The sequence below is a fragment of the Molothrus ater genome, chromosome 6 (genome assembly GCF_012460135.2).
Source record: "Molothrus ater isolate BHLD 08-10-18 breed brown headed cowbird chromosome 6, BPBGC_Mater_1.1, whole genome shotgun sequence".
Classification (NCBI taxonomy): domain Eukaryota; kingdom Metazoa; phylum Chordata; class Aves; order Passeriformes; family Icteridae; genus Molothrus; species Molothrus ater.
In genome coordinates, this window is record NC_050483.2 from 50,910,601 (window position 1) to 50,938,104 (window position 27,504).

General features: G+C 36.5%; 1 protein-coding gene across 2 annotated transcripts in view; it reads left to right on the plus strand.

Annotated features, from left to right (window-relative positions):
- WDR25 (WD repeat domain 25) overlaps positions 1–27,273 on the plus strand; it is a 59,251-nt gene extending 31,978 nt beyond the window's left edge. For both annotated transcript variants that reach the window (XM_036383267.1, XM_036383268.1), the window contains 5 exons: positions 1,426–1,573; positions 10,404–10,534; positions 23,130–23,300; positions 25,448–25,588; positions 25,972–27,273. In XM_036383267.1, coding sequence (XP_036239160.1) covers positions 1,426–1,573; positions 10,404–10,534; positions 23,130–23,300; positions 25,448–25,588; positions 25,972–26,193 — 813 coding nt within the window. In that variant the 3' untranslated portion in view covers positions 26,194–27,273. The remainder of the gene's footprint in view (positions 1–1,425; positions 1,574–10,403; positions 10,535–23,129; positions 23,301–25,447; positions 25,589–25,971) is intronic.
- The last annotated feature ends 231 nt before the right edge of the window (positions 27,274–27,504 follow it).

Here is a 27,504-nt window from a genome sequence, read left to right on the forward strand (position 1 = left end):
TCTGACAGGGGAAGATGCTCCCCTAAGTGCTTGTTTACCTCTTGGTCTGTTTTCCTCAAAACCTGGTTCTGTAATTAAAAGTTTACATTAATGGGCAGTAAACTAAGTGAATTTCCTCAGTCAAAACTGCCTTGCCCATGCAACTCTAATTTCACAAAGCGTTGCAACACCACCATTACCTGGGCAAAAAAGAGCTGATGGAAAGTAAAACAGTGGAGAGAAATGTGTTACCTGGTGAATTGTCTCTTGGGTGTCATCAGTGATCTCATCCACAAGAGTGGATCACTTGTTCCAATTCATATAATGGAGGGAAATGTGCAGCTTTAAGGATGTGCTATTTCCAATTATGTAGCTTTTTTTTAAATGAAGCATAAATTCAAAAGTGCTGTTGGACTTGCTTTACTTTACCTTTCTTGTGAAAATTGAGTTTTTGTACTTAATCTCTAAAACATGACAGAAAATATTGGAAGCATGTACCACCTGTTTTTCCTTTTATCCTGATTCATTCATTAGCTTCTCATACCAAAAGCCCTCCAAGACATAACTAACCCTTTTTTGAAACTGTGAAACTTGAAACTATCATTAAAACTCATTAAAAGAGAGAAACTTACTTTCAAAAGCAGTGTAATAATAAAATTTCCCTGATTTTTTAAACTTGTGATTAGGGTGGAATACTAAGGGTATGGCCCTCGTGGTTTCAGTCTTTACTGGCTAGTCAAGTAATTAATGATAATTGGTTGCTTTGCATTGCAGAACTGTGCTTCGTGATAGAAAATCTTTCGATAAAATAATTTTCTTTGATGGAATGCTGTCTTCTGAGTATGCATTATGTGATGATACTGTCAGTAAGTCCTTTTTTTCCAGTAAGAAGAAAATATAATTGAAGATATAAATATATTACCCAAAGTCTTGCTTTTTTCACCCTTTTCACGTTTTAAGCTCCACAGGCATTATATTGTACAACCATAGGAGTAATAATCCAGTTTATAGTCCAGTTTTTACTGAAGAGGAACATTTATAAGAAAATAGTTTTGATGTTTAGCCTTCCGTCACAGATCTGATCATACTTGATTTTTACATGGGTCAGATGTTGCCGAACTTCTAATTTTATCTTAAAACTGTGACAAAAATAGAACCATGAAAAGCATATAATATATATAATTATATATATAGCATATTATATATATATATATAGCATATTATATATATATATATATTTTTTGTCAACTTATTTGGTAACTGAAGTCAAAGTAGTTGTGTTTTCTAAAATATATTACTTGAAAAAAAGTAACAAGTTGTATCAAGTTACCAACTTGATACTTCAGAATGCAAACTTTCTTAACTACAATGATTTCCTGAAGCAAATTATTATTGAAAAAAAATACTGTGATTCTTTGTAAAGGTGTCCTTATCATTCTTTTTAAGGTTTGGGATGCTGTAGATACAGGCTGCTGTTTAAAAACCTTCTCCTGTCACTCCTCTGCTGTTCGAGCTGCCCGGTGGTCATCCTGTGGAAGAAGGATCCTCAGTGGGGGCTTTGATTCCATGCTGCATTTAACAGATATAGAAACAGGTAAAGGCCATGAAGAATGCATTACGGCCATTTCTTTATTGTGTACAGATCACTTGGGATCTTGCTAGCCTTACTCTTTCTTCTAAAATATAGACAAATCCATAGGTGAAAGTTAGAATTCTTTAAATGTGACCTTACTTAAAAAATGTATTTTGGCAATTAAGAGTAGTTGGAGAAGTTTCAGAAAACTGAAATATCTTACAGTTGACAATCACATGTAATTTGTGTTGTCAGATACTACACAGATGAATGGAATGAAATGTGTGTTTTTACGCTCTGTCACCATAATTCATTAAAGTGTTTGAACAGCCTCTTAAGACTGACTTCAGTAACACTTATACATATATTTAGTTTAAACATAGGCTTGTATCTCATTCTCTGTTGGGTTGAAGTTTGTGTTTGAAGTTAATTAGGTGATTTTTTGTTTTTTCTGAATAGGACCTTAATTAGGAGTATACAAACTTAAATTCTGGTATGAAACCTTGAGACTGAACTTGTGTTGCTTTGATGCATTTTTGAATTTGATTTGGGATTTGATTGTTGTAACCTTAACAACTAATTTCCTGGATGCTGTGTCTCCTCATGTCTCCTACACAACCTAAAGTGCTTCTGTCAGCTGTATTCCTTCTCTCCTTAATGTATGTTTCCAACATCAGCAGCATTCACTGGGACTCTGCATAATAGGACATCTCTGTGTGTAATGTATGAATTAGATCCAAAATGGGACCTTGTCAAGGGAAGAGATACAATTTTACATTTCCCACTTAGTTTATTTTTAAGTGTTTAACTCCTGCAAAGGTGCAATATTTTTTGTATGACTACAATAGAAATCCTTACAAAAATTACGAGCGGTTTTTGTCTAGGAGGATTTTCTCTTGCATAAAAGCAAGAACTACATTGTATGTGAATAACTGGAAAGCAGAAGTCCTATTCAGAGGAACTGAGAAAGCAGCCAAGAAAATTTTAAAATACTGTTCACATGAGAAAAAGGTTCTTTTTCGTGCTCCAAGAATTTATTTTTCTCAACAATAGTTGTACCAGAAGTATTTGAATACAATGATGGCTGGAAGGGAGCTGTTGCAGTGTGGGAATGTAAAATATGTTACAGAATACTGATGTTTTGAGAATATTCAGCTTTTTTAATGAGGAAAGGAGCTTTATATACTTGGTGTAATAGTACATAAGGTTAATATACCAAGTCATGAATTTGTCAGACTTCTACAGCAATGTTTCTAGTCCCACATAATACTGAATCTTACTAATCCAAGTGGATTTACTTTGTTGGTAATGCTAAAAAATTCTAAATGGAATGGCTATCTTCATAATGGGATTTGTAGCAGCTGAATAGATTTTGTGTGTCTGAGTAATTTTTCCCTACCCTGGGAAAAATCTCATAAAATCATAGGGAAAATTCCAAAGATACATAATTTAAATAATATGCTTTAATTTCCAACATCTATTCAGCTTAACTAACCAGTAATGGGACAGAAGTCTGGATTAAGTTGATTATAGTGATTCATTTATATTTTCTCTAGGAAATGACAACAATAACAAAATATACTTAAAAGTGTCAAAGCAGATAAATTTGTAAATGGTTCTTTCCTTACTGACTTGTGAGTTATAGTGTTTCTAGCTACTTAAATAAATTGTATGTGTGAAATGAATGCTTATATACTTGGAAAATATCAGGTATTCATTACTGTCTTATTTAAAGAACACAGAATTCCTTGTAGTTCCTCTGAACTGCAGTTGTGATTGGACCTTTCACACCCCATTTGGAAAAGCATAATAGGAGTGATCAGAATTTTAGTCTGATTTCCTATGTATGCAAGCCAGTATGCAAGCTCCTTCCCTGTTGTAAAGTTACTCTTCTTTTCATACATTTCAGTCAGTTCTGTTCAGAGAGACAGGGCAAGCAGTTGCCTCTGGAATCCAAATCAATTTGATATAAAAAGCCTCATTTCCATTTGAAAAACACTAAGGCATCTATAAGATTTTGATTTACATTAGTTCACTGAATCATTCATTCCTCCTCACTCTTCATCAGTGCTGAGATGATTTCTTCTTTGATTAACTTCAGATAGATGTTAGAACTGTTCCTTCACATTGGACTTTCATGTACTTTTTTGGACTTCAGTCCTAATTACTTTCCATTGCTAGTGTGAACTAACTACCAGTGTGTTTAAATGTAGTAAATGCATGCCAGTGGGATTTTATAAATAATAATGCTCTCTTTCAGGCTCTATGCTCTTGTATATTTTGTTCTGGTTCAACATTTTTCCAGTAGTTTCCTAAAATCTAATCTTGTCTTGTTTTCAGTATATGTTTTACATCTGTTTTGTAAAAATTGCTGCATGTCCTTCACTAAAAGAAACCTAATGGTCTATAAGGAATGACTTTAAAAGTTTAAAAATTGTTGCAAATACAGCTTAGTACATACATGGTATTGAGCTGCTGAGCTGTGGGGGTTTTTTGTCATTTTCTGTTGGTTTTTTGTTGGGAACATAGTTTCTGCCCTACTAAATTGAAATTGTAATCTTGCTAATTGTTCTGTGTCTGATGAAGGCTAGTTATGATAATTCTCAAAGGAATGTGTCAGCAATTTTTTAACAAACAGCACTAGAATAAATTCTTCAGGAAATTTTCTTTCCGAGATTGGACTTCAGTTTGGGTATCCCATGTGCTAATATATTGCATATTCTGGAGTGGTTTTTTTCCTATCTTTATGATCTGAACAACATCAGAATAGAAGCAAACACTGAAATCTCATTAATCATGAAATAGAATTTTTGCTGTTGGCAGAGAAATCCTGATATAAGGCTAGAAGACACATCCATGAAATATTATCCTGCAGTTTTACACCATCAAACCCCTTGCCCCTGTCACCTGTATGAAAGGAAAGTTCTTACATATAAAAAGATCTAAGATACTGCAAGCATAAAAAATGAGCTGATAGGAATCTCAGGAAGTTCAACAAGGACATGATGCATCTGGAATGGAATAGTCCTGTGCAACAGACGAGGCTGATGCTAAACTGGTTAGAAAGAAACTTTGCAAAAAAATACCTGGAGGTCCTGGTGCTGAATGTGAATCAGCAGTGTTTTCAGCAGCAAAGAAGGTCATCCTCATTCCAGTCCAGATCAGGAAGTATTTACCTACTAGAAGTATTTTTTAAATTCAATTTTTGTTTGTCATCATTTATTATCTTCAAGGGCCACATGGATGTGAAGCTAAGACTCTCCACAAATATGGTTTTCTTAAAAGCTGTTGTACACATTCAGTATGGGTTGGACCCAAAATATACATTAATTTTTAAAGAACTCAAGGTTATGCATGAGTCATTCACATGAGTGGTTCTGTGATCAGTTGCAGTTTGCATCAGGCAAGTTCAGTACTGCACTATGGAGATTCATGAATATTGGTAGATCCAAAACCTGCAGATTTACTGCCTGTTGCTAGCTAATATTTTTTATTGTCCTATTTTAAATATACTATTTCTTTATAAAAATAAAGCCTTTTGAATATTTTCACAAATATGATAATGCAGCACTCTGAGACTTCCTGGTTTTGTTTTTCTCTAATAACACACAGTCATTTTCTATTACTGGTAGTTCAGACACATTGTTATTTACAAAGTGTTAAATAGTGCTATATTCTGAGAGCACTGAAAAAAATGCTTTTAAAACATTCTAGGTCAAATACATTTGACATTTAACTTCTGTTATGTCCAGATGCAATGGAGGTGCTCTACCAACTTTGGAAGGGTAATTGTATTTTTAGAATTTATTTATAACTGTTTTATTTTTGGAATGCATGTTTTATTAATCAGTAGATTTTTCATTAGTCACAAATGAATTGGTATAATAGCATAGGCAGAACATTGGCTGGGTTTTTTACTATTTGCATATGGTAGATACTTTTCATTTCTTTAATATTATGACAGAGGGAATGTTCCAAGAAATTTTGGCACATTTCCTAAGTTGCCAAATGCTGCAGTTGTATTTTAGTTCATGGACTAAGCTTGCTTTCAAATATAATTTCCTCAGAGTTATAATGAGAGAGAGAGAGTTCTTAATGGAACATTTTGTACCTACCAAGAAAATTTTCTTTTTAATGTATTTTTTACTCTTCTAATTTGATAGTCCTATAGATATAACATTACTATTTTTAATGTACTCATATTTGTTCACATAGGAGTTCTAGTTCTCTTACCTAAACATCACCCTAGGAAAGCTGTGGCATTCCTCTGTTCCTCCTTTTCTCTCCCAGTAGTATTTAGAGAATATGTTCTAATATGCAGAAAGCTTTTATGTGGCACCTCAGAAAAAAAAAAGCCCAGTTGATTGATAATGTTTTTGTTTGCTTGCTTATTTTTTTCTTTTGAGTGTATGCAGGCACCTTTCATGTGAGGTCAAAGGTTTCCCCCAAGATTCAGCAGTTTTATGAAATAAGTTGAACATAGCACTCTCCAGCTAGGAGGTAACAGCATTTTACTTTTTATGCTCACTGTTGCAAAGCCTTGCTGAAAAGTATTTATTATAGGGACGTTTCAAAAGTTAAAAGAGAAAATTTAATATTTCAAAAATCTGCACTTATTGTGAACCTGTGAACATGTAGGGACAAAAATTAGGAAAAAAACATGTAATCAATATAACTTTGGTTCTTGAGAAAATAATAAGGCCATTTGTAAGCACACCAAGAATGGAGAAATAACAGAGCATCGATTTCTTAAGAACAAATGATGTCTAATCAATCTATTTGTTTTCACTATTGTGCATGAGAGGGACTGTGACTGTAATGAAATATTTTTGTATATGTTGTTTTATGTCTTTTTCTAAACACAGAGGGGAATCCATTTTGCGAGGCAAGATTGCTCTTGTGTTCTTGTAAGTCTCAGGCTTCACCTTTCTGTACAGCAAGACAGATTACAGATTAGAGTAAGGAAGTAAATGTTTTAGGGTTATGCAGGTAGGTGTGTGAACCTGAGGGCCAGTAAGCACAGTTACAGAGGCATCCTGTTCTGAGCAACTGTGCTGATGTTCTGTGAAAAATTCAGAGTGTTAAATAGCCTTTAAAACATCTGATTTCATAGCTGAGCAGTTTCACAGTAGGCTACTGCATAAAGAAGCGGAAACATTTATTCAAGATATTTTTAAAGATTTTTTCCATATTGTGCATGTTATTATTATGTTACTGGCAAGCCTTTAATGCTTGGAGAATTTAATTAAAGCCTTTAAAGAACATAAAACACGCTGCAAAAGATATAGTAGATATTGTTACTGAAATTGTGAAAATTAAGGATTAGAGAAACATTTGATTTCTGCTTTGGAATAACAACCCCTTATAAAGGAAAATGATATGTGGTATGGATTTTCCCTCAATTAGCCAAAGACATTTTCAAAAGGCCGAATTTTCTAGTCTATGAGTTGGTTATGCTGCCTTTAGGAACTAAAATACAAGAAATATATACAAAATAAAGGTATATACAAATGTGCTGATTTGTACCTGTTATGGATAAGGAGGTCTTCTCCTCAAAGGCCATCTGTTTCAATATATGAAATAAGACCCCTCCAAAGGTGAATATTTCATTTTAGTAAAGTGAGTAATTGTAGAGAAAAAGATGGGTAACTGAAAAAAAATATTTCCAGAAAAGTGGAGGAGTGTCCTGCAAACACTGAACCTGGATTTCCCAGGCTGTGGGGTAGGTTCCATCATAGCAGCATTACAGCCTGTAAAGAATAAATTCTGCTCATGGTAGTATAACACTTAAAGCCAAGTTTGTACAGAAAAAGGCTAAGAGTTGAGTTCATTGCCTCAAATTACTGAATTGTATGAGCTAATATGCCCCATGTCATCTTTTGCATTGACCTGTTCCATCTCTCAGATGGATATTTTTCCTAAATTTCTGAGTGAATTGTAAATTGTGAATAAATTTTAGTTGTGACAATAACGAGTGTTTCCTTTCTCCAACACCTTTTGAGGTTGTTAACTGCTGCTGTTCAGCCTGTCTACATTCCAGTCTGGCTCATTTTCTGTGACATGGCAGTGGAATGGAATTTGTGTGTGCATCTAATAACACCAAGCTCTTCAGAACACTGCTTACTCAATTCTCAAAAAGAGATGTTTGATTGAATTTCACTTTGGGGAGGCAATGAGAGAGGGAGGGTTGTCTTGCAAAGTGTTAATTGGAGAGGCTGAGCTTTTAGTATTACTTTATTGTAATTGTTGACTTAAGTAAAAAAAATTATTAATGTCTGCATCAAATCATAAGGTGGCAGCTTAAATTAAGAAAAAGAATGAGGTTAAAGAATAAAGAGGTGAATAAGATGCTCAGGTTGTTTGCATTAATTCTATTTGTTATTACATTGTAATGTAGAATTCATAACACTGAGATTATTATGGTTTAATTATGTTAGTGACTGTCACTGAGAGCAATTCTAGAGGCTGCAATTTAGAAAACTGAATTGCAGCCTCTAGAAGACAAGAAAAGGGCAAATTCAGTGCCCACTTCTCTATCAAATAGGGAGAGACAGAGTAGGGAATGTAGAGCATTTTAGTTTCTGAAGAAAATATCAGGCAAATTATTAAATTACTTGGAAGCAGTTGGGAATGAGGTGGAAAAATTGACTAATTAATAACAAATTATGTTAAATCAATCTTTCTGGAAAAGGTAAAAAATCTTGTAGTTAGTAGATGAAATGCATCTTGAACTAAATGCACATCTTTTTTGCCTGTGTTTACCTGACTTTCTCGTGTCTTAGGCTAGAGAACACAAGTATTTATTATAGAAAAAGCAGTTTTGAGAACTCTTGTGGAGGTAAACATGTAGCAAAACTAGTGATTGCCAAAATGAGGACTTCCACTGAATCAGTTATGGATATGTCTAATGCCATTTGGACAACATTTTGTGGAGAACAGTGACATTTGATGTGTCCTTTATAAAGCTGTGTGACAGGATTAGTACAGGTGGGCTGCACTTCTGCTAATTTCTGGCTGCAGTCCCATTGAAAACTTGTTGATTATACTCCCAGAGTTTTTATTAAGCAGGGAACTAGTAAGAAGAACATTCCTTTGGGAGTAAAGTGCTATTAAATTGAGTAGTGAGCCTCCATGGGGTAATTCAGTATTTTCTCAAGTTCTGGGGGTGAGTAAGATGCCTGTGTATGTGGCTTTTTTAAAGCCCCCTCAAATGATACCTGGTAGTGGTGTACATGAGAGTAATATCTTGTTGTTCCTTATAACTGATGATTTTAATACTTTCTTCCTTCCCTGTGGAGCTTTTTGGTTTTTTCCCCTGTAGCTGTTGGGGTTCTGAAAGCTCCCATGGCAAGGGATGGTCACAGATATGACTTGTGGAGAAAATCTCTGCTGCCCTGATGACTTTTTTGTCCTTTTGGGGAAGGAACTCATGGATAAAATTAAGTGTTTCACTTAGTGGTGACAGAGAGGCCCTTTAGATCTTGCACTGGCAATTTGAATGGTGGCAAGTCATTTAAAAAAAGGACAAAAATCCCCTACAAATACCAGAATTCTCATAGAACAACACTCACCCCTCCTTTAGGCTCTCTGTAATCTTTTTCCCTCTCTTTTCCCTTGATGAGCATGCGTGATAAAGTAAAACCTTTCTCTTCTTTAAACTGAATAAATAAGTAATTTTACAAGTCTTAGCCTATTGACTGTGTAAGTTGAGTTCAGCAGATGAGGAGAATGGAACTGATGATGAAATCCAATAAATCGGCCCCAGAGAATGAAATGAGCATAAAAAAATCTGTGTGAATGATTTTCAGTATTGTACACCTAACTGCAAGAGTTTACATCTGTCAGTAATGTTTTTAGCTGAAAGTATTTTCAGTTTAAAAAAGCCTGTTTTAAGATAATCCTCACTTGCGTAAAATGCAAATTGAAGAATATTTTAAGAAGCTTTTCTCATAGTATTTTAAAGGATTTTTTTTTGTTCTAGTTCTGCAATACCTCCTTCACTGTTGCTTACAGCAGTAACTTGATTTAATGTAGATCTTTATATGGGATATGTAGAATATAAATCACAGTTGTTATTTTGAAAGTGAGCAGATATATTTATCTTGGTTCATACTGCTGTTCCAAAAATTTTATTTCAGTGAATGTACAGTAATATAATGAATTTTTTAGGATGAAAGGAAGCAGCGAACTGTGGAAAAGTCCTATAAATTAACCTAGCTGAATTCTGTTGTGTTCCAAAGTGCAGGCAATCCAATTGATACTAACCACAGGATCCTGTGGAGATTAGTGTGTACAATTAAATGTTGGCAACAGTGTATCCATGGGAACAGCTATTGCCTTCATATGGTGGTTTGCAAATTATTTCCTACTTTCAAGATGAAGTTTCACTCCTACCTTTGCTGAAAGTTAAGTAAACAACTCAGGAGTTGTAATATAGATTGGGACGTGGTATTTCTGTACAGACAATATTTTGTTCTAGTTATTTTTGTCTCACTGAAAAGAAAAAGACTGGCTTCTCAGTGGGGAAACATTCAACCATTAGATGTGTAGATTTCTTCCTGCCTGTTGTCTGAACTGTGGAGCTCCTCTCCTCAGTGTGGGAGCCACTTGTTGTCTCCTTTCCGTGGGAAGCAGTCAATGGTACAGAGGCCCATGAGCAGGAGCAATTTCAAGTGGATAGAAATTAATGAGTTGTCTTTTCATTAAATTAAACTAGCCCCAGATAATTGAAGTGTGGTATTATAAGCATGTTCACTTTTAGCAACCTTGATATTTTTGAAACTAAGTTGAAATTAATAACATACCTCATTTTCTGCTCAAATTTTAATGTCCGCTTGTCACTTGATTTTAGGGAAGCAGATATTTAGCAGCAAAACAGAATTTAGGATCAGTGCACTGAAGTTCCACCCTACAGAGTCAAATGTTTTTATTTGTGGAGGATTCAGCCCAGAAGTTAAAGCATGGGATTTAAGGACTTCTAAGGTAAAGCCAATCTTTTTTCTCTTTCTCTTTCCAAGTGTTCCCTAGGTTGTGTGTGCTGTGTGTTATCAAGGTGCTAGATGTACTTACTGGTCTTTCATTGAAATGTTATTGTGAGGTCTTTTGCTTTTTCACTGTGTTCCTATTCATTGAGATGAACCTCTGTAATGTGTTTTAAGTGCTATGAGGAACACTTTACAGAAAAATATTATTTTTTTCTTTCTGTAGATATAAGTTACATCTAGTTGAATTAAACAAAGCCAATAGCTCATTTGAGGATTGTGAAAAGCAAGGAAACAGTACAGCTAATTTGCTCCTCAAGCTCTTACATGTGGGTCAGGATGTGCACCTTATGCCTGTAACTTTTGTATAGAAGGCTGGAGCAATTTTTTCATTTATGAAGGGCCACAGAGGTGTGAAATGGCTCTGCTTTTACTTTATCATGGACCACAAAGAACAATGTGCTCCCAGCTGCCACTGAGAGCTCAGGTAAGACCAGAGCTGTACTCTGCCAGTGGGAGTGGAAGGTAAGCAACATCCTCATGCACAGAACAGCTCAAAGAGAAGCAGGGACTGTAAAATGATTAGTTCTTTGTTTTCCTTTGAATTTCTCTGTGGGTAGATCCTACTCATCATAGTTTGCCATCTGTTTGCTCTTGAGGATGGCAGAAGGGACCTGAAAAAGATGAGATAGCATAGCCACACCTTGTCTCTGTCTGTGATGTACTAAGAATAATGGGTGAGAGATAAAGGGAGATGCATTTCAGGTATGAGGGCTCAACAGGAGAGCTCTGAAATATTGTGGGAGTTGCTCTGTTGAGGAAACAGAGTATTCTTGTGCAATTAACAATCAAGTTCCTGTGCTGCAGTTGCATTTGTCACTGATGTTTGAGGAAAGCGTTTAATTATGTAGGATCTCTACCACATGAATAAGTTCTTCAAAGAAAAACATTAGTGAATACATATTGAGTCTGCCACATCTGAGGCTACTCTGAAAATAAAATTACTGTGAGTTTCAGAGTTACAGTGTTAGTATGAAAACCTTTGTAAAAGTGGTCGGGATTCATTGCATCCATCATACTTGTATGATGGATAGTTTTCTTTCATAGGGATGTGAAGATGTTCTCAAAGCATAGGTCTGTGAAGGAAGATGATTCTAGTTTTAAATTGCAAAAATATAAGTGTATTTAATAAAAAATACCTATGTAACTTTAAAAAAAAGGAAATTAGATTTTCCATTTTCACTGTTCCTCCTGGCAGGGAACTAAAGAAGAAAGACTTATAGAAGTCTTTGCTCCTAAGAGAAGGATCAGTGGTTTCACAGCATGGAAATGACATAGCAAATACAGTTTTTCTTTCTTGAGATTCTCATAAGAGTAGAACTTAATTGTGAGGAAGGGGTGCTGTCTGTAATTGAATCCTTCAATGTCCTTTGTAATAGAGAACCCATTGTTGTCATGGTATGCTGAACTGCCTTTAAAGGTGCTTCAGGAACTAAATGGGTGTCATCTTTTTAAGGCTTAAATATTGTTGATTGTTATGTAAAATTTGAGGTCTTGATTGTAGTCCAGGAGAAGATGGCTGATGTAGGTGACAAAACATTCTTTCAGAGATTTTCTGACTTGGTCCAATAATCTTTTCTGGAAATGATACTGTAGTTATACAAAAGCCAAGTGGTAGTCTGGCTGTGTATAAAGCCAGAGACATTCTTTCACCTCATGTAATTTCTTTATGATGGATTTTGCACCTGTGCATATCTGAGCAACCATCTATGAGAATCTGTGAAGATGATTCTTCTTTAGATTTGAAGTCAATTGTGATTGATGAGCATGGTCATGCCAAAACTGGCAATGCCTTCAGCTTGTGTGTGTCTAGAGTGCCCAGTCTTTTCAGATGGAAAATGATAACTGATTCTGTTCTAGAGTAATAAATGGCTGCTCTCACATGTTGCAAAATGTGCCTGTCTGGGCGGTGCTCATGCTGTGTATGGTTGTGGAGGAATATGTTAGAAATTTTTCACAGGTGGTAAGACACAATCTCAAATACAGATAATGGAGAAGGCACTTCAGTTTCAAGGAAATTGAAGATTTTTTTACAATGGATATTTATAATCCAAGACTTATGCTTGAGTAAAACTTTTTTTTCAGCAATTCTGATATCAGTGATTTTGATGACAAGATCTGAAGACTGCAAAATTGGCATTAACTCAAGTAGAGCTAAGGGGCTAGAGACCAGATGTTAGTGCTTGTGCTAGACAGATTAGTTTTGAGTTGTCTCCTGAGTCTGCTACTCTTCTGTTGTCAGTATCTCTGCCAATCTGCAGTAGTTTTATCTTTGAACAGTGTTATAGTGTCACCAAGACAAATGGCTTGAAAAATGCTGCTCTTGGCCCTTCCCCCCCACCCTGCCTTGTGAATTGCCAGAGTTTCAGTAGTGCTTTCCCTTGGCACCAGGCAAGGTATCAAACAGTACTGTATTCCAAGCAATGATGACAATAAATGTGTTTGTCTCTTAAAGCAGCTCCTTCCTTTTAGGTTTTAAATTCTGGTGGTACCTCAGTTTAACCACAGCTGAACTGTCAGTTGATATTTCTGGCAAACCTGATTAAAGATCAGTCCTGCATAAAGGTAGATTCAGAAATCAGTTCATTGTGAAGAGGAGCATGTGATGCTTGACCTGGACAGAGCCTTCAAAGCACCACCAGCATCCCAGGCTGTGATTGCCAAATATTTCCAGCCACCTCAGCCTGATGTTCTGCAGAAGGTGACTCCTACAGAAATATGTGCACCTCTGTGGACCAGAAAGTGTTCTCAGTGGAACTGTTCCTGAAAACTGGCAGGAGAGAAGAAGCATGTCCTTCACCATTGAACAGTGTAGCTGCAGCAGGGACAAGGCAAATAGAGAGGGGTAGCACCCAGTTTACAGGAGGCAGTAAGGAGGAGCAGACAAACATCTGAGGTGGAGGTTAGTCTCACCTGTGCATCATTACTGCAAAATATTGTAGTTACATCTCAAACTCTCAGGTATAGAAGTAAATGTTGGTTAGGCATGAATTATCAATGTCATCAATATGTCATGTCTGCCACTTCCTAGTTTTGGGGGTTTTCAATGGATTCTTCAGGTATTCCTGCTTTCAGTTTATATTGCTATCCTTATTCACATATCTTTTCTATCTTACACAGTTATAGCCATAGTTAAAACTGGAGAGTGTCCTAGCCAATATTTTGAAATTTGTCCTGTTCTAATAAGTGCCATTTTCTCTTAACTGAAATACATGTCTGAGGCCTCATGCCACTTTTGTTTCAATTTTGATACAAATAACCTTTCTGTCTTTCAACTTCTTTCATCCTAATTAACAACAAGATTTTCCTGTTTTGCCTGTTCTTTCAAGTGTGTTAATCTGTCATTCAGTTTGGAATGATGTGTGGGTGAGCTAATGATTCTTTTTGTTCCTATCGTCATACTCCTGATAGCCTTTTCAGGCTTTGCAGCATATTTTGTCAATAGAGAGAACACCCTAAATCAGGCACAAATGAACAAATGAATCTTGTTATTCATTGCACACTGAAAACTCAATTTCAGCAAGTGCTGGTAATTCAATTTCAGGGGTCATTCTTTAGGATGTACTCCTGTGTTTTAACAAGCTATCCTCTTGCACAACTTAAAATTAACTGTGAGGCAAAATGATAATTTTATCAGGAAATAAGGGGATTTTTTCCTGGAAATTCAGAGCAAAATATTAAGCATAACAGAGAGAGAGAGAATGAGAAATTGCAAAAATGTTGTCCAATTACACATACATGCAGCAGTTTAAATGAGCTGCTTTATGGCAGTGTGCCACATTGATGCTTTCTGCTGATGGAAAATGACATAGAATAGCTCATATTGGTACTTTTAAAAATTAGTACTTCTGACCAGGACCATGAATTTGTGAGCATTAATTACTCATATTTATTCGTGATTTGAATGTGGTACAAAAATTGGATTTGCAAGTCCCAGAGAAAATGTATCAAGTTGGTTTGAGGCATCCTTTCAGCTATTAAAACACTGAAAAATTTAAGGGGAGCTAATAGCATCCCTGCTTTAAACAATGTAAACATCACTGACATGGATAAAAGAATCTTTTCAATTCAGTTTGACAGTTCACTCATGGTACAGGGGAAGTGGGTGAGTGCTTGTGTGGTCCTTAGTTGCTGGCTGGGTTTAAACCATGACAGAAATGTGCAGTAGGCCATTAATTAGAGAGGCAGGTATTTAAAAAAAAAAAAGAAAGGGGTATGTTGAAAGATGCTTATTGCTATCCCTGTTCTGTTGAGCACATAGGCAAAATAATTTCAAATGTAGCATTGGGTACTAAGACAAAGACTGAAAGAACAATAAGGGAGTTTAGATCTTTAAGATAGAGCTAAACAATATACTTCAGAGAAATAAATGGATGGGACAGCTTGTTAACCTCTCACTGAAATGTAAAGTATACAGCATCTCAAAATTAGAGACACAAGTAATCAAAGCCTGAAAAAAAATAAATACAAGCGGCAGCTGAATAGCCTGTGGAGATTTATTATAGTGGTATTACTTTCTGTTTGTGTTAAACCCAGTTTTGTCTCTCTGGTAAAGAGATTATTCTGGAGATTTTATATTATTGTATAACAGATTGATTAAACTTATGAAAAATTTGGAGAATGTTTATAGAGGTTTTATGAAAAGACCAGAAAACCTGGAAGTGAGGTGCTGTGTTTTAAAAAATAAAACAATCTGTAATGTCAACCAAGGAGGGAGCATCATATTGAACAGCCCCCACGGGATCTTTGGACCTTGGAGCTGAACCTAGATAAACCCCATAAAATCCTGCAAAAAGAAATGTGCAATAACCCCAAGACCTTAAAGTAGTTATGTATTTTAGAAGTATTTCCTTTCTCTGAGCTGTGGAAGAATTTTGTAAGATGTTCAGCACAAGCCAGCACAGTCACCCTTCATTTTGGCTGATATACATTCGCTTTTCAGAGAGGATACAGTATCTATTCCAACCACTTATTCTACCTGAAATTTTAGTATTCCTTGAAATACCAAAGAGAAGAAAAGGTTGAGACTTGTATCCTTTAACCCAGCAATAAGGACCTTATTGTGTTCAGCAAAGTAAATATGACTACAAATGGTTTTTTTTGCTTTTTAATTTGGGCTTCTAAGCTTACACAGATGTACTATCAGAGGATGACTACTACTGTAGCTGTCTAAAACTGATATTACTTTTAAAGGAGCTGAAGTTCATTATATGGTGAATGGTCAAACTGCATTGAACAATGTATTTACATGTGTCAGCAAGGCTTGCCTGGCGTAGAGCAAGGGTGCTGTTAGCTCTGGTGAAAGGATGTACAGCAGTCAAGCTTACATCTAAATGTAATCATTAAAGTAATCATTAAAGTTTCTAAATGTATCCATTTATTATTTTTGAGATTTGCATATTTTACCTTTTATTCATATTCTGCTTTGATGCTACTTAATGTTTTTTAAGCATTCAGGAACTGGTTCCTTACTGTGTCCATACAGAAATGTGGGGGACTTGGTGAGTGGAGATCACTAACAACATTTTTTTGGACTTTATTAAACTAGAGGAATAATTTACCCAGCTGTTGGATATAGTCTCTCTTTGATCTCTTGTCTGTTGATGCTCACGTGTCCAGTGTCACGAGCTGGTGAGGTTTGTTGGAGCTTTGGCAAGAGCTATTTGTGATCACTGCCAGAACAGCAAGTCCTGATGAAGCACCACACATAATCTGGAGAGGGAATAAGTGGAAGGTGACAGGGCTGTGGCTCTGATCCTAAAGCATTATTTGAAGCTCTTAGACCTCCATAAATGCAAATCCACTGATTATGTTAAACAAGGAGGGAAAGAGAGGAAGGGCATCAGGTAGAGGAGACCCAGTAAAATATGACTGGACAGCCACAGAGCAGACTTTGAAGAAAAGGTTAGTTACAGATGTAAAAATAAAAGATATTTTAAAATATTGTTTTATTTAAGGGAAGGTTGATTGTGTGAAGTTTACTTGACGTCACTTTATGATGTTGGACTTGGATAGAGCAATAAGAGAACCTGGGGAAGGCAGGAATTAACCTAGGTACTGTATAATGAGAAAAGTAGCCAAAAGGGATGTCTCAAAAAAGGAAACTGGCTTGGAGGAATTTAATGAAGTGCTTCAGGCATGACATTAAATGAAGACAAAATATGTTATTTTATTTTTGTTGCAGAAAGTCTTGTGCTAGCACAATCAATTAAAAAAAGCAATAGAATATTACACAGGAAAAATGGCAACAACTTACTAGAAATTGAAAGAGTACAAAGAAATAGAAAGGTTCAACTATTTGGAATTAATAACAAAATTTTGTCATGGAAAGTTTGAAAAAAGATTAGTGCAAAGTCAAGGCAAATTTAAGGAAAACAGATGTGAAGATTTGCACAGAATTTACCATTTTAAAAATTGAGATCTTATAAGATACAGAACAAATTAACTAGCAAAAAATGATGGAAGCTCCTATTTGAAGCTTTTAAAATGAGTCTTGAAATGAACTGTAAAATTTTTATTAACAGCAGAGTTCAAGGCAGAGAAACAACAGGTTTTTTTCCCTCCCCCATCTTTGTTTATTACTCTGAACATTACTTAGCTACAAAATTGCAACTATCATCTACAACTTTATGCTTAGAAGAAAAAACTGAAGAGATGCTTTTTTATGTTGGTGAGCTATTTCTCCATACTTGAGTTTATAAAGAAATAAGCCCAAGCTGTTAAAGCACAGTTAAAAAATTAATAGGTTCAAATGCACTGCATTTGTTTCCTTGGAAACATTCTATTGCAATTTCTTTCAGATGAGATGCAGTCATTTTAAGTAGCATGTATTTAGGAGACCCTAATGAATTTGTCTCTGGATAGCATATAAATATGAAAAAAGGCTGTAGAAACTGGTGGTGCTGCTTGCACTTCTGGTTTCTATAGAAACAGCCAATACATTGTCATGTACTGGTGATATTAGGAAGAACAAGGTAATTAAAATAAGATGATTTATGCAGTGCTTTAGAAAACTCAAGTTATTCTTCTCAGAGAAATCCTTCTTGAATCCATGGACAAATGTTCAAAGAAGTATGGTGGGGGTATTGCACAGGGGCATTTGATTTTAATTGTTAACATTCAGGGATCCTTTCTGAGTGTGAAGGCATGTGTTATGTGTCTGTGGCACAGGTAAGCAGTCTGCTGTGTTTATTTGGAAGCCTCATATGATGGCATTGCAGATGAAAATCCTACACCTGTGTGTGCAGGACATCACTCCTGTGCTGCCAGAGGGACTCAGATGAGCCAGGAACGAAGCATTCCTTCTTTTGGAGTGGGAGTGTTCATGTTAGAGGCTGTCAGGGAATCGCTCTTCCAGTTCCAGTCCATTTCTAGGCATGTTTTACACCCCCAGCAGTGACCAATGCACTTGGGAAGAACGAGAATAGAAAAGCACAGCAAACATCTTTATCACAATTCCCAGCAATGGTTACCTAGGCCTCTCTAACTTACAGTCTGGGGGCTTCCTGCCTCTTTGTCCTTCTTGGATCACTTTGAGTTTTCACACTCTGGATTTGGTTTTCTTAATCTTTTTACATCTGCAACTTCCTTTAGCAAGGAACTCAGTTCAAATATGTAGTGTTTGAAGCATCTCATTCTGTGCATTTTGAAGCTGCCTTCTGCTCATTTGCTGTCTGAAGTCTTATAATGGAGGAAACCACTCTCCTTCTCATGCTGCTCAGACTTTATTTCCAATTCTTTCAGATTCCCCTCAGTCATCTAATTTCTGTACTAAGAATTCCTTGGTGTTGTACTAAAAGCTTTCTGTGAGTTCCTCACAGAAAAGCCATTCTGTATCTTTCCTATATGTGGATTTCACTTCTTATCCTATTTGAAATGGGGAGATAAATTTAAATTAAAAAATCTGATGGGAAAATAACTTTTTTTCTTATAAATGGTTGATGATTTCCATCACAAGATTCTTGTGCCTTTTCAAGTGATCTAACATTGACTTTGAAAAAGCCAGTGTACATTGTTCAAATCTGAAATCTTAGAGATTAATATCAGATTAAAGTTAACCACTTCTTCATCTTAAAAAGTCATTCTTTCCTTTTAATTATTCTCAAGATCTGTTGATAATGTTGAGCTTTATTTCTGAAAGCAGAGCAGCTACAAATGGGAAAAAAATTAAATAGTAAAGACAAATAGTGTTTTTTAACTTTATGAAGAGAAATACAATAGATTGACACAAATGGTTTGCACTACAATAGATAAAAACCCCTTCTATTTTGTGAAAGAGTAAGCTTTTCTTTACATTGAAATGTACTTTTTGTTACTGTTAATGGTGTAGTACTGTTTCATAGAGGAAATTTAATCAGTCTTCCATTGAACTAATTACCCAGCATGTCAGTAGGAAGAGGCAGGTCCATGCCAAATCATAAAATGTAAAAAGATAGGACAAGAAATGAAAGAAAAAATATGCCACATTTTAGAGGTTGGAAGCCATGGATCTCACTGAAAAGGGGTTTCCTGATAACCAGCCATATTGCCTGTAGTCCTGTTAGATTTGTTTTGAGACCTCCTCTCCTGATGGCCCAGGACAATGGATATAAAAGCACATTTCTTTCTCATCACTAGCATAAAATTTGAGGTGCTTTTTGTAAAGTGCATTGCACACAGCATACAAGTGACCAACACAGGCTTGGGGCAAATATCTGAATTGCTCATGTGGAGTCTTTGAGATTTCTTGACAGAATGCCAGTATGTGCATGGTATGTGCTTAATGGAGAGAAGTATTATAGAACTCCCATCTAAATATATGCCTTGAATTCAGCATCACAGCTTGCTTTTCAAATCATCAGAACCATAAGAATCTATTTGAAACTGATTTAATTTGCTTAAATTACCTTTCTTTTTGAATTCCTGCAGCCATGAGCTCCTGCATTATTGAAGAAGTTTTGTTGTTATGTTGGATTGTGTTGACACCAGAAAGGATTAGGCCTTCCTTTGAAATGAATTATTTTATGTCCATAAAATTCTTAGATTGAAGAAATGAACTGTAGTTTTCCAGTGCTGATAGGTGATAAATCTGCAAGTAGGAAAAGAGCAGAAGTTTTTATTAACAAACTACAGCCGGCAGGGTAGGCAAACCTGTGCTTTCCCCAGACAAGTTCCTCAGGCATGTCATGAATTAATTGCCTAAGGTAGAACAAAGCAGGTTTAATTATGAGTACTTTCCTGAGCAGGGATGTTGCAATTAGTTATTTTTGAAAGTTGTCTTTATGGGGCAATTGAAATACTATGTATATCAAATTCCCAGGTGCTATTCAAAGTGTTAATTTACTGTTCCCTAACTCAGTTCCTACTGTGTGGTTTGAAGATAAAATAGCATAGTTTTTCTGAGGTATGTATCAAACAAATAGAAAAAGAAGGTATTTTGTGCTTATTTTGATAGGCAATTTCCTGTTGCAAAGGAAAGGTACACAGGTAATTTGGTTAAATATTCTATTAAATAACAGACAAACAAATATTGTTTAATGATTAGTGGTGAATGTTTAAATTGATAGTAGCAGTTTTTGTAAGAGCCCAACAGGTTTTCAGCAAACATTAAAAGTATTTGCACATTGCCACTTCACAGTATCTTCTTTTTCCTTACCAAGAGGTGTCTGTTGCTCCAAAAACTGTTAAAAGCAAGTCCAAAACCTAAACCCTTTACAATGCCAGACACAACATATGGCTGGATATGTACCCACATTTCACATTTCGAAGTTTGGGGCCTTTTTTAGATGATGAAGATGTAAACAATATGTCTGTGATTTTCACCTTTAAAATAAGAAAATATTAAAAATCACTGCCATGAATATCCATTTGGAAGTTTGTTGTCATTTATTGCTTTATTTTGTAGTTCTTCATCTCCCAGCACTAACTGGCCTTTGTTTCTACACTTGTGCTGCTCCATGCTCTTGCTCCTGCTGACTCTCTGGTTGGACTTGTCACTTCTGAGAAGGTGCCTGCTGCTAAGGAGCTGCCTCCTCAGTCTGTCAGGGTGATTCTGCCTTTGTGTCCACTCCCCTCAATTTGACTTCATTCTTCTCCTGCAGCTCCTACAGCTGTTAGGTTTCTGTATGGTTTTCCATTTCTCATTCCAGGCAGCTATTATATTTTGTGGGGTTTTTTTTTTCAGTTTGGGGTTTTATTTTTCATTTTTGCTTCTACAAAATAGCTTCATTTTCTACTTTACTAATGAACTATAGACTTCCTTTTATAACTCTGTGAAGAAATATGCATGGTGATTTCTCCATAGAGAAAGTGGAGGATATAAATATGGAAATATCCCTTTTGGCTTTACAAAGTTTAATTGCTTTGTATATTATGCAGATTCTCAGGCTGTAAAATCTGATGAGAGCAAGAAACACATTTGTATATTCACTATCTTAAAAAATCAGGCAGATTGCTGAGAAATGTGCAGGTTTTGAGTGTGCAGGTTTGCATCTTGTTGCTGTTATTACAGGGTCTGTAGGGTGCTTGCATGGCTAAGGTTCTGCACCAAATGCAAACATGATGTGTCTAAACTGTGTATTTTGCAAAACCTGTGAAAAGCAACTGGAGCAGCTGTGCTGCCATCCTTCTACATGCTGAGATCACAGGAAGCAGAGCTGGAAGGGACCTCAGGACATCCACAAGTAGATCCACCCTAAAGCAGGATCAGCTTTCTGAACATTTCCCCAACAGTCATAGATTTTGGAGGCAAGAAATCAAGTTCTCATGCTGTGTTTGGTACTTGACATGATTTTTCTTTTATTGGTGAAAGTGCAAAATAGGGGTAAAATTTAGGATATTTCACTGTGACACCTGAAAATTGTTGTCTGGTGGTTATTTAAAAAATGTATCTGCAAATGGTCTGGGCCCTGAAGTCAGTAATCACTAGGGATATAAGGGGTATCAGGTAGGCACTGAAATGCCTCACAAAGTTGGGAGTCACTTCAGGATAATGCTTCAAGCACTTTCTCCACTCTATTGGTATTCTAGTGACATTAGAAGAAGGACTAACCTCTGAATACACTTTGGAAGTGCAGGCAGCTATGTTTTCAGCTATGTTGGAGAGAGAGAGATTCAGATATTAATAACTAGGAGTCTTCCCATGTCCTAGTTTCAAGGATCACCATATTCAGAGAGATGGTTTGCTTTGATCTGGCCACTTGCCTTGAAGTTTCTCTTCACTGGAGGCAATCAGAGAAAAAAGAAAGCAAAAGTATTGATTTGCAAAATTCAAATTAGACAACATAGATACAGAATTTCATGAAGAAAGATGGAAAGAAAGGACATTCAAATTGTTCATGTGTTCCTTAGAATAATTTAAAATATCTTACTTTTTAAGATCCAGCTTATAGGCTGTTAAAATATTCAAAATCCTGTGGCTGATACCCATTTCTGCATGGATCTAACCCACTTTTTCTGTACAATCAAAATCTCCCCAGGTGAAACTTGCACCAATTACCCCTCCTCTTTTCCACATAACTCTTTGTAAGAAGGGAGTTTCCATCAATTTTGTAGCCACCCTTTAAATACTGAAACTTGGTCTCCCCTAAACCTTTTTTTCTCAAGGCTGAGCAAGCTCAGGTCTTTCTGCCTTTCCTTATGTAGCAGCTTCCCAGTCTTTTGAGCATCTTCACTGCCCTTCTCTGGTCTCTCTTCAGCCTGTCCCCATGTCTTTTGTGTAGCATGGGCAAAACTGAACACAATGTCCCAGGTGTGACTTGAAAAGAGCTGACAAGAGTGGGACAATGACAATCTCTGCTAGTGATGCCCTTGTTGATGTGCCCCAGCACCCAGCTGGATTTCTTTGCTGTTCACTCCTGTTGAGCTTGTTGTCCATGAGGATCCTCAGGTCCCTTTCACTTTCTGGGGGGCACACAGCTTCAGCTCCTCCTGGTTGCTCCCAGGCTGTGTGTGTTGGTGTGCAGACACCTGAGGTGGTTGCTCTGCTGGTTTTCATCTTGGGAGGCAGCTAAGGAATGTTTGTTGCTGCTCTGGTTGTCCTGGCTTGTCCCCAGGGGTTGCAATGATGTGTTTAGTGTTGCCACTTTGGACACCCCAAACTCCCTGAGTCCTTCATTTTAAACCTGGCTCACTGAGTGGGACAGTTTGCTGCCAAGGATTCTTTTGCTTCTTTTATGGAATCCAGAAGAATTCATAATATTAAAGGAAGTTTGTGTAGACCCAGCTTCACATTGTGTTGTCTGAAGCTCTTTCTGGATCTTACTCTAGTTCCTTGGTAATTCACAACAGACTCTTATGTATATATAAATATAATATATAAATTGTACAAACTGATGCTTTTAAAAAGATATAATTTAATTTTCCTGTATATTGATTCTTTATATTCATTGACCAAGCTATTTAAAAACACTAGTATGTCAACATTTTAAACTGAGTTACCTTTTGATGTTTAAAAATAATATATAATTTAATGGAGATAATTATTTATACAAAGAGGGAAAACATGGGTTATCATGTTCTAATCTGCCAAAAAAATAACAAACTCTTTTGTCCACTAGGTGTTGAGAGTGTACAAAGCTGCAGTACAGCAGACTTTGGATATACTCTTCCTCCCTGAAGGAAGAGAATTTCTTACCAGCACGGACGCAGTGAGCCGGGACTCAGCCGATCGCACCATCGTTGCCTGGGACTTCCAGAGTGCTGCAAAAATCTCCAATCAGATCTTTCATGTAAGATCAACAACTCTTGTTGTTCAGGTCATGATTTAATATTTCATACTTGTCAGTGGAGTAAAAAAAGCATTTGATTTTCAATAAGGTCTTGTGATGTAGAAGATGCCTTTCATGCAAGTTGATGACTTTCTTTGTTTTCACAATTAACACTTAATTGTTATTAAAAAATAACCTTGAAGACTGAGAGGTCTCCTTGTGTTTAAAATATTTACATTTCAGTGCTAATTCATTGACATCTAAGCTATATTTAGGCAAGGACTCTGCAGTGTCATTGTGGTTTGCCAGTGGTGCATGGCAGTAGCTGCTATAGTGCAATGTTGCTTTGCCCACACTTTTTCATACATTTGTCATCAGCTGCACTGAGGGCTATTGACAAATTGAGTTTAATATTCACAAAGTAATAGCAACCTGATATGTGCATATAGATACCTAATACAGACTAATCACAGAGGCAAAATTTGCATTTATCAGTGCAGGTGCAGTATTTCGCAGTCATCTAACCAAGCAAGACATTTAATGGACTAAATTGTCTAGAAAGGCTGACAGCTTCAAAGGAGATTACCAAGGCAGTTAATAGAAAATTTCAACTCTCTGGGTCTTTTTTGAAAACCCAAGTCTAATATCCTATGTAATATAATATGATTGGATTGTATATAGATGCTTTTTGGCTGAAATGAACAGTACTCTGCTGACAAGAGCACATAGTTGATGATTTAATGGGATTTTTTAGTATTTAATTTCCAGAATTGTGTCTTTGTACAATACTGGATCTGTCAGTACCTTGGATAGACAATAGGAAAGGAAAAAAGAAATAACGGTGAATGTATAAATTACAGACCAGAAAGATTCAGCATCAAGGAGTAACAAACAAACATGACTACAGCATCTCTGAAATGGACTTTCTCCCCCTCCACCCCTACCTTTCTGCACTGTGAATAAACAAAATGTGGTGATGACTTTGCAAGCTCTGCTTCACTTTTCTGAATTTCACCTTTGAAACCTTTGAGGTGGGAGTGAAACCCACAGCTCTCCAAACAGATTGAATCCCCACAGGACTTGTTGTATTGCTTGTCTGCATTAACAAATGAATAGTTAGCAGCTCTAAAATAACCCATTGCTGAAACATACCCAGCATGACAGCAGCATGCTCCTGCAGGTTGTGTTGTGCTTTCTAGTCCCACACTTCCAGACCAGTTTCTCTGCAGAAACACACAGTTGCACTGTGCCCAATACTTTACAGTACCCAGAACTTCCTTCCCAGTCCTTCACTTCCAAATCACAAAACAAAACCAATCTGATGTTCTTCCTTCTCTACTACACACCTGGTGTCCATGGTCATTGTTATCCTGGTGTTCTTCACATGCAGCACAAGATCTCATGGCATCAAAAGTCAGCAGTCTTTAGGTCAGGCTGAAATTAGAAGTGGTTTGGACCTGGTGGAAGCCTTGTGAGAGCAGTTGATTTCTGAGGGAGTCACCATGCAGGGTTTTGAAACTAATCTTAATTCAGTCTTAAATAGGAACTGTACAGTAAAGCCAAGTCTTACTAATTACCGCAGATATTTATGAGTTTGCAGCCAGCAGCAGCCCACATCACTGTCATGAGGAGGCTAATAATGATCATTTATTTTTTTCTTCTTCTTTTTTATAAGAGTGGGATGGGGAAAGGTGTCTGTTTCAATCAGATGTTTTCTGTTCCTGTCAGTCTGGCCAGAATTGGAAGGATGGAGGATTTGAGAACTGTACAAAGTAACATGGAAAGCACAGTATGGCTGTGGAGGAAGGGATATGGGAGAAGAAGATTCAATTCCACATCCAAACCTTGTGTTTCCTTGGGCAGGAAGAGGATGATGGAGGCCCATCTGGTTGGAATTACCTTTCTGCAGCTGTTCTGCAGTATAATTATGGCTAAGATGGGTAGGGGATTTTGGTCAATATCTAGGAAAACAAGGTAGAGTTTTGATTTAGCATTTATCCTGATGTAAGGTTTGTAGTGATTTAAGTATCTTTATGTAATGTATATATGGAGATAACTTGTCCTTACCTTGTCTTTCATGGGCTCTCAAATATGTCAAGAGATAACTTGAATCATTTGAACTAATCTTCTGTTTGAAACAACAAAACTTCCTTTAAAATCCTTTTCAGGAGCGTTACACTTGCCCAAGTCTGAGCCTGCACCCAAAGGAGTCTGTGTTTGTTGCTCAGACCAACGGGAACTACCTGGCGCTGTTTTCTGCCCAGCGACCCTACCGAATCAACAAAAAGAAAAGATATGAAGGACACAAGGTATCCTTCCCCATCAGGAACTCAGTATCCAAGTTTAAAAGGAAGATTGATAGCATAGCACCTCTACTTTTTAATATGTCTGCTATTAGTGTTTTATTATAAATCAGTGATAGATATTAATTGGCTTCATTTGCTTTCCCATGTGCCAGTCTATTTTGAGTCATATGCACTCTGAATGGAATAGTTATTAGAAGACTTTATGAATGCTTAATGTCTTGATTAAAAAAGTTTTTGATATAGCTGTGTCTTAGTAAAGACCTGGAGAAATCTTTAGTGTATATTTATTTAAAGACATGCGGGCTTTGTACTGTACTAATTTTCAGTATATTTCAATGAACTTTTCTAATCAGCATCAAGAGTTACTCTGTTATTGTTTTTCACAGGTGGAAGGATTTGCAGTGGGCTGTGAATTTTCTCCAGATGGAACACTTTTGGTGACAGGAAGTTCAGATGGCAAAGTGTTTTTCTACAACTATCATACTTCAAGGATTATTCGCACTCTGTCTGCACATAAAGAAGCTTGTGTGAGTGCAACATTTCACCCAGTCTTGCCATCGCTCCTTGCAACATGTGATTGGGCTGGAGAAATCAAGATCTGGCAATAACAACCAGAGTTACTTTTTAGGATGTCTCTCTCCTGTTAGTCTGTCAGAGGCTTAGGAAATAAGCCAGAGTATGGAATGTGAAATTCTGTTGGGATGTGTTGTAAGCAAGAGAGAGACTGTTGTCTTTTCTTCTATGACCCCTGTGTTTATGCTTTCATAATGCAGCTAAGATGGTTTTGTGGTTAGCTGTTGAGCAAAGAAATGGTCCTACTCTCTCCCTCAACCCCAGAGACAAATTTTTAACCCTTTTGTGTCAATCTTCTGGTGCTCATCCAGTCCCATTCTGCTTTGAGCAAGCACCTAAATTTAAGAAAATTATTGTTCTTTTTATTCATCTTTTCAATGCAGCTTTCTTAGACCAGAGTTTATCACAGAATCATAGAATCATTTAGGTTGGAAAAGAACTTTAAAATCATTGAGTATAAGCTTTAACCCAGTAGAGCCAAGTCCACCACTAAACCATGTCCCACAGTACCACATCTGCAAATCTTTTAAATACCTCCAAGGATGGTGATTCCACCACTTCCCTGGGCAGCCTGTTCCAATGCCTGACAACCCTCTGGCTGAAGAAGTTTTTTCTATTATCTAATCTAAACCTCCTCTGTCAGGAGGAGACTGTTTCCTCTTTTCCTCACCAAAAGCTGAGGACATACTATTTAACAGATGATGATGTTCAGATCAGTTAATATCTATTCCATCTTCCTGAGATGTTTTTTCCCACTTTTTTGAACTGGTTTAGCTCCCTGACCTGATCAATGTAGGGTTAGAAAAGTAATACTGTAGTTCAAGGCAAAACAGCTTCTATGCACAAGAAGGGGGAAGGTCACAGGGCAGGTGGGACTGCTTCTTCTGAAAATGGAAGGTCTATTATCAGCTTAGGATACTGTAAAATGCCTTCTGAGAGTTCCAGGGAAAGGTGTGACAGATAGCTTGAGCTTAATTTTGAAGTCAATACATTTGTGTTTTTGAAATCCTGATGTTTAAACTTGAGTTTTAAACTTACTGTTATGACTGTATAAAAAGAAAAAGAATCTATGTATAAATATTTTTAAGGAAGAAATAAACATTTTTTTAAGTACATGCTATCTTTGTTTACTCCTATTATTCTTGACAAGATAGTACACGAGCTTATAATGGAATTGATGCTTGGGGGTGAAAACAATTAACATCACTCTAATTTATTGCAAACACAAATGCATTTCTCCATAGTTCTTGATGTTGCTTGGACACAGAAAATTGTCATCATGCTATTCAGTGCAGGGGAGGTTCTTCAGCACTCAAACAGGAGCTGAGCTATTCTTCAGCAGATAT